The sequence below is a fragment of the Rhagoletis zephyria genome, unplaced genomic scaffold (genome assembly GCF_001687245.7).
Source record: "Rhagoletis zephyria isolate East Lansing unplaced genomic scaffold, Rhagoletis_zephyria_1.1 Rzeph_scaffold_20912, whole genome shotgun sequence".
Classification (NCBI taxonomy): Eukaryota; Metazoa; Arthropoda; class Insecta; order Diptera; family Tephritidae; genus Rhagoletis; species Rhagoletis zephyria.
The window spans coordinates 1-8,147 of record NW_016177970.1 but is presented as its reverse complement, the minus strand read 5'-3'; the positions used below and the strand labels follow the sequence as shown (position 1 = coordinate 8,147).

Genomic DNA, 8,147 nt, shown 5'->3' with positions numbered 1-8,147 from the left:
AGTACATATGTACGTCCATACATTATCCTCCAACCATAACCATGCAGTTTAAACATTTTCCGAAACTAAGATGTCACCAAGGAAAAAATGATATACAAAATAAAAACAACGCAAATTAAATTTTTGTAAATAATTATTTTTCGTTCGCTTTTTATTAAGCATTTTTAAATAAAAACAATAATTCTTAAAAAATAAGGAAGTTAAAGGTAAAGTCTGAAATAAAATTCACAATTCAAACTTCTTTTAACTATGCTTTGCTTAAGTTAAAATCATATTTAAGGTATAGAAAAAGAAGTTGTTCGTAAAAATATAGTTTAAGGCAGAGCGCATAGTCAGGAAGATTAAAGCTAAAGCTTTCATCGAATGAGAGCTTCAAGCGTGCTTTCGACAATAAGCTCAATGTTAGAGCTAAAGCTAAATGAAAGCTTCCAGCTCGCTTTCGGCATTTAGGTAAAGCTTTCATCGAACGAAAGCTTCAAGCGTGCTTTTGATAATAATGGAAAATCAATTTTCTTATGCGTTCTGCCTTCTTGATACTTTCAAATTCAACAGACAAAAATTATTTATTTAAAAATAAATGTTTTCCTCATCTTTGTTCTAAATCATTTTATATGCTTTGCAAATTACTAAATATAAAATTTCCACTTTCGCTTAAACAAGTAGTTGGCATTATATGTATATATTTTTGATAACACATAAATTATTAAATAATGTAATAAACTTAAAACTTAATGTGGCTACATGCATGTTTTTACAATTTCTGAAAGGATAAGATATACCAAATAAATGAAAACCAAACGAAAACTCTTAGTTCGAGTATTATAATTAATTACATATATTTTCAAACAAATAAACTAAATTTATCGGCATAAGTAGGAAATTCTTGTATGGGCTTATGAAATAATTAATGGAACTTGCAAAACGCCTTATCTGTATGCATGGATTTATATATAACACTTCCTTGCATTTAATTTACTTTCAGCAGAAAACAAAATAGCATATTTTAAGTTGTGATTCGTATGCAAGTTTTTTTTGTCTAAAAGAAAATTATGAAAAATGGTAAATATTTAATTATGAAGAAACAGCTTATGCAAATGAGAAGACGGACTTGGTACTATGATCGAGGAAAAATAGGAGAGTTTCGAAAAGTTTTTTAGAGTTCCAATAACGGTTTATGCGTGGTGTAAGGTTGACTGCAGAAAACAATGCAATAGGAAGTGCACAAAGATATTGGTAGAGTTTGCCCATCTAAAAAGGTTAGACTTGTAAAAGCCAGGTAGGAGTTGGGCAAACGTATGAGGACTGCAGAGTTGCAGAGACAACGTGAAGATCAATATTTTCAACTTTTCTACGCAATTCGCTGTCAAACTGAGACAAATTTTATTTCTATGTGTGAACAGACAGAAAGACCTTCCTGTCACATTTCGGAAATCAGTTTCAGAAATAAATGTTGCAAGAGCGCAAAATCGATTTCTGAAATATATTTCAACTTGCTTGTGCTCACTAGCAATGTGCAATTCGTCTTTCGGAAATAAATCACCTCTTTCGAAAGACACTTTACATGTGAGGTGTGGACTGCTCATGCAACTGCTTTCTGAAATTTCTAACTTTTACAACTTTTTCGAAATATATTGCATTGCCACATCTGGCACGCTCTTAAGATATTATAAATTTTTTCAATAAGACAAAAAAGTGGAACAGGGGTGCAACTATCACAAGAAAAAAGTGAAGCACATAATTTGCAAGTGTCTAGCTTTCAGCAGCATTCGTGAGGGCTATTGGGCGAAGTCTAGCAACCTGAAATCAGCAAGCGACAAAAGGCCAAAGCCTTAAGTTTGTGAGCAACGGTTTATTGATCGTACTTATATGTATTTGGCAACACCATGGATTTTCTTTTCATGTACAATGTGAGGCCTTTAATGGCTAGCCAGCATACGNTGTTGCACATTAATAAGTGTTTTTTTTCGATTCTGGGACTATCACCAAACCTAATATAACCTAAGTTTTTTCGAGAAAAAATTACTAACCATAAGAAGGATAAGAAAAGTAAGACGTTTCCACGACAGACGCGCTAGATTTATATCTGAAAAAAAAAAACAAATAGATCCCAAAGCTGTTTTTGAAACTCTTACGATGTTAGAACAACAACAGAAAAAGTAATACAAAGACTGAGATGAAGAGGATATCACTAGGATAATGAAAAAGAGATTTCAAGATATCAACTTCAAGGAAAGTAATCTTGTGCTTGGTAAAACGAAAGCAAACGAAAATTCATTGCGATTCGCAGTAACTTTTACATTTCGAATGATTATTTTTTAATATAAAAATTATACGTTCCTACCAAATTTGTTTTTAGTACAATATTAAATTTTTAAAGTACTTTTTCTACGAAATATTAATTGTCTGCGATAAAATTTTTTGAATGACCTGAAAGCCTTTCTCCACTTTAATTTACCATTTTGGTTTAAGCTTCATATTAACTTTCAGAAAGTAGTATTTTTCATAGAAAAAAATTAAAAATTTTAATAAATTTTGGTTTTTTTTTATAGTAAACAAAAATTGTTTTGCTCACTTGTTAGAATTGAAAATTAATAGAAAACAGTCTATTTTATAGTTTTTGGCTATTTTCGTTTCATTTATTACTTTTTTATGAAATTGCACCTCGTTATTTGACAAAATCCGTATGAGTCAAAACTTTGTATAAAAATTGGCAAAATTCGACAAATTCTCATCAACATGTTGAGATTTTTAAATAGATTTCTTAGAAACATTCTGAGTACGCGGTTTTGTAGCCCATTCAATTTTAGTATAACCAAGTACAAATTAAGCACATATCTAGGATTTACCGTTGGTTTTTGGATTTTTTTTGTAGGAGGTATCTCCCATACAAAAGATTTGTCATGCTTTGGCATACTTTGTATGGAAGAAAATGCGCGAACAAAAAATGGTTAAAAATCAACGATAGCTACTTTAAACTCCCACTTTGTTATAAAGAAATTTAATGCGCAACAAAACTGAATCAAAAAAGTCAATCGGATTAAAAAGTTTCAAGTTTTGATGAACATTTGCTAAAATTCATAGCATTTTTTTTATAAATGTTCTACAAAGTTTGAAATTTTGATTTACTTGTTTTTTTTTTTTTAAATAATAGGCTATATCTTCATAAAAAATAATAAAAATTTTTTGAACAACGAAAATTAGCCAAAACACTTGCAAAAATGTCTCTTCCTTATTTACGTTCTCGCCACCGTACACATGTACATATGTACTTACATATTTTGTATATGTATGTTTCTAAATGCATGCTCTTTCAAGACTATATTCTTTTATTTAGCATAAATAATTTTTTTTGCAACATGTAATTAAATTTTGCATAAAATTAATAGCTTATTCAATTAAATTAATATTCAAGCTCTAATAAACACTTAAATAATATTCTATGTTTTAAATAAAATTCTATTAAATAATAATTCAGTATTTACATTTGGGTGGTTTTCGTATTTGCTCTGATTCGTTGGCATTTTGTTTTTCATTACTAATAATAATGTTTTTGTAATAAATGCATTTATACAGTTTTTTTTTATATTTACTTCAATTATATATAGTATTTTATTATTACTTTATAAAGTAATTGAGGGGTTTTTTTTCGGTTTTAACGAATAATTACAAACGCTACATACAATCACTTTAAACACTACAAATAAACATAAATAATATTTTACAAATGCTTTTAATTGCATTCTACTTTTTAACCTCCTCCATTTTTTTTTTATTAGAAATTTTACATGTGTTTCTGTGCATTCGTGTATAGTAGTATATGTAGTTATGTATTATTATTATTATTATTGTAATGCAATATGGCGTTGGCGTTTTTGGCAGTGGCAATATTTCTTAACCCCCTCTCCCCTGTTGGGCAGATGAAAGAAACAAAAGCGTTTTTTCTTTACTGCTTTTTACTACCTTTTGTCTGTTTTGTTCGTACGCATTTCATTAACATTTTTTCATTCGTTTTATGTTTTTCATAATTTATAGTACATTTAAAATATTGTATATCGCTTTGTTAGTGTGAAATATACTTATCTTCTTTTAAATATTATTATAAATCAGTCTATTTGAGTAGAGAATTGAAAAAACGAATTAGGAAAATGTGAAATGAATATGCGTTTACAAAAAAAAAAAAAATGTTTATAGAAAAATCTCTGGCGCGCGCATTTGATGTGCTTTTCGTATCTCTTTTTTCCTATTTTTAACACACTATTCACTATTATAGCATTATTTTGCTTTACATATTTTCACAATATTTATTCATAGAAAAAGGTGTAGCAAGTTTATGTCTCTGTTTATAAGCTATTGACTATTTCTTTTTGAATTCGTTTAGTGATATTTTATAGAAATTGTGCTTTGTTGTTGTCTGCTAAATAAATTTTTTTTTGTATTAAAGTGTTTTTTTTTTGTTTTAATTTTTTTGCTTTCATTGAAAATGGACTAGAATTATGAAGTTTAGCTTGCTTATAAGTATGAAGTTTATTACTTTAATACAAACTCTTTTTATTGCTATAATCATTCCTTTTATTTTTTAAATATATTTTTTACAACTATAAAATTGAAGAAAGTAATATGGCGACTTGTTTGTTGCAACTTTTCACTGCATGCTCAAACTTTTCAATAGCTTTAAAGCTCAAAAAATGCAACACTGTAAATGAGCGCAACACCTGCTGCACATACAAAAGCGCGTTTGTCGTATACTAATCCTCTCATGCTCACCCATTATAAATGCTCTTTTCATCCTTAACTTTATTCTTTCACGCTCTATGTCTACCTCCCTACCGTTATGCTACAATCTTTACACAGTTGCGCTCATTTACAGCTGCGAGAAACTGCTCGTGGACACCCAGTGCGCTGTATCTGGTCGTACCATTAACTATATAGGACCGTAGTCGCTCAGCGCCTGCCCGGGGTGTTGCGCGCCCGGCCCACCGGGCAACGTAACGACCACGGACACCGCGCGTGAATCGATCACCGAACCGGGTGCCGTACTTGGGCCATTCCCACCACCGCCATTGCCTCCACCTGGTCCCATTGGACCGCCAACACCACCGCCGCCATTGCCATTGCCATAAACGCCAGGCATACTCATATTACCAGGCGTTCCGACGCCGATGCCACCGCCACCGCCACCGTGCAACATACTGCCAGGAGGAGCCCCAACACCAACACCAACACCGCCGCCAACCGTACTATTGCTCATACCCGCTGTGCTCATCAGAGTACCGTGTCCGCCCAGCATGCTGCCACCGCCAATTGTACTGCCGCCGCCGCCGCCACCACCAACGCCACCGCCCATGGTTGAAGCTCCGCCTGACTCTCCATGTCATACGTGGCTCGCTGCCGGTTGCTTAAGAACATGATGGTGCAAATGGTGGTGACTGGTGGAAGCCACCGATGCGCCGCCCGCCTGTGTATATGGTGTGGCGAGCAGCGAACCAGCCGCGGAGCCGACGGGCATACCCATGCCAGAGCCCGCATACGGATGCGGTATGGGCGGTCGCGGTTTAATGAGCGCCTGATTGGCGCCGGTGCGATCAGGTGCGCCGAATAGTCGACGCCAAAAGCGACGCCAACTTTCCAACGTCTTACCAGACCAGATCCAAACGCCCGATGTAATGCCAACAGCCAATGCCATAAAGTACTTGAGCATAAGCACTGAGTATAGTGGTTTCTTGNCTTTCCAACGTCTTACCAGACCAGATCCAAACGCCCGATGTAATGCCAACTGCCAATGCCATAAAGTACTTGAGCATAAGCACTGAGTATAGTGGTTTCTTTCCAGGTCCTTTCACCTGGGCACACGGGCATGCGAGCGCTTTGATCCAGTCTTCGAAGTAGGCGGCTTCATACAGGTAGCATCCGATTACGATGGTTGCGGGGACGGTGTAGAGGACGGAAAAGATACCAATACGTATCATAAGCTTTTCCAATTTGTCCGCCTTAACGCCGGCGCCGACGCCGCCTTGTTGCTTGATTACAGAGCGTATGCGGAAAAGTGAAACGAAGCCTGCCATCAGAAAGGTGGTGCCGATGACGAGGTATACAAAGAGCGGTGCCAGCACGAATGTCTTTAGATGATCCGGATTGAGATTGCCAACATAGCAGATGCCGAGTATGGGATCACCATCAACAGCTGAAAGCAGCAACACGGCCACCGATTGTACAGTGGGTATGAGCCAGGCGGCCAAATGAAAATATTGCGAGTGCTTGGTGATGGCTTCATTGCCCCACTTGAGGCCCGCGGCCAGAAACCAGGTAAAGCTGAGTACAACCCACCAAATCGATGAAGCCATGCCGAAAAAATACGTGAGTAGGAAAACCATCGTACATGAGTGTGGTCCGGTCGAACTCTCCCGCAGGTAACGTCCGTCGCAAGCGATTTCTTCATTCTGCAGAAAATTTTTCGATAGATAACCGACAGCGACCATAAAGTAGCAGGCGGAGAGAAAGACTATCGGTCGCTCGGGGTACTTAAACCTTTCGGTGTCGATGATGAACGTGGTTAGCGTCATGAGGGTGCTGCAGAAGCACAGACCCGACCACAGGGCTATCCATATGCCGGCGAAGTCCTTTTCGTCGTTTGTGAAGAACGGGCCCTTGCAGGGAATCGCGCAATTTGGAACGCCGGCGATTCTTTGTACAGTTGAATTCATGTACCATGGGTAGTGCATGTGTGGTGGCTGCATCAGCGCTTCCTTCCCCAGGAGCAGGAGTGGTTTGAGACACGAGCACGTGCAATCCTTTGCGTTTGTTCTTTCTCCTAGGGAATTTTGGCAGTTTTTTGAATTTTTGCCACCTTTGCATTTCTGTGAACCCGAACCACCAGAACCAGACTGCTTGCGTTTACCACCGCCGCCACTACCACCACTGCCGCCAGAGCCGCCCGAACCGCTGCCTGACGAACCGCCCGCACCACCACTGCCCGACTCCGTATACGAAGGCTGTTCCATGCAGAGATTCTCAGGATCGCCATGCAGCGGCAAATGTTCACAGGCCATGCGTTCTGGCCATTGGAAACTATATTGCTGCATAATGGGCGCACAACCAGCACGTGCACGCTCACAAACCGAACGACAGACGGGCAATGGTTTGTGGTAGTCTTCCAAGCAGATGGGTGTGTACATGGAACAGAGGAAAAATTTCAAATCGGGCGAGCACTTGATCTCCACAAGCGGCCAAAACTGATGCACTTCCAGACCAGCTTCGTCCTGCGTCTCGTGATTCATTTCGTTCGGAAAGGACGTCATATTATAGCCAATACCACGACACATTGGTATAGTGATCTCTTCGCAGCGAGAATTCGGATCCTTTGGTATGGCGGGCAGACCATAGCCCGGCGCGGGACTCACATCCAACGCATGGGGACCCATGCCAATGCCGCCACCGCTGTCCGCCAAATGCTGCATACCGTCCGCATGGCAGTTGTGTCTGTGTAGCAGGAGCACGACGCTGAGGACGAGGACTGAATTGCATAACGCTTGCGGATGCCGTCGCGTCGCAGTGTGTCTGTGCGCCATTGTGCGAGACATGACTTCTGTGTATTTGTGTGTTTAATGTAATTTGAATATGTGGTTTGCTAATGCTTCTCGGACAAGTAAGTCGCGCTAAGCTGTATGTGAAAGTCCACAGCTGTTACGCTGAAAGCGTAGATAGACTTCGAGTTATTGCGCTACGGAAAGCTTCAGCTACTTTCGAAAGGCTACAGCTGACTAAAGTTGAGAGTTTAGTTGAGTGGTGAATATATTGAGCTGAAGAAACGCTCCAGGCGCGCTATATTACCGCTTAAACCGCAGGCGCAGCACGTTGTCACATCAGCGGCTTGCAACAAACAAAGGATAACTGCAATGAGAAGAAGGGAAATAGAAAAGTGAAATTAATAAATTTGCCACAGACAGGAAGAGCAGGGGTAAGTGCTTAAAAGTGGTAGGTACATATTTGTTATTATTGTTTTCTTAGTAACCGCAAACGATTAGTCTAAGTTTTGCGCGGCTAGTGCGAATTCTCCCCAGGGGATGTCCACAAACAATTGATCCTAAATCAACAAAAACCTATTAAATATCGACGCGCAAAAACACAAGCGCACTTCCGAAGATAGCACG

General features: G+C 38.5%; 2 protein-coding genes across 2 annotated transcripts; both read right to left on the bottom strand.

Annotated features, from left to right (window-relative positions):
* Nucleotides 1–3,942: 3,942 nt before the first annotated feature.
* On the bottom strand, nucleotides 3,943–7,888 carry LOC108380953 (frizzled-2). The gene is made up of 2 exons (XM_017637354.1): nucleotides 5,749–7,888; nucleotides 3,943–5,645 (listed from the first exon to the last, which is right to left on the bottom strand). The coding sequence occupies exons 1-2, from the start codon at nucleotides 7,575–7,577 to the stop codon at nucleotides 5,372–5,374; spliced, it is 2,103 nt and encodes a 700-aa protein (XP_017492843.1). The 5' UTR covers nucleotides 7,578–7,888; the 3' UTR covers nucleotides 3,943–5,371.
* LOC108380952 (glycine-rich cell wall structural protein 1.8-like) lies at nucleotides 4,922–5,344 on the bottom strand. The gene has a single exon (XM_017637353.1). It carries the CDS (start codon nucleotides 5,342–5,344, stop codon nucleotides 4,922–4,924), a length of 423 nt encoding a protein of 140 aa, XP_017492842.1.
* Nucleotides 7,889–8,147: the final 259 nt, after the last annotated feature.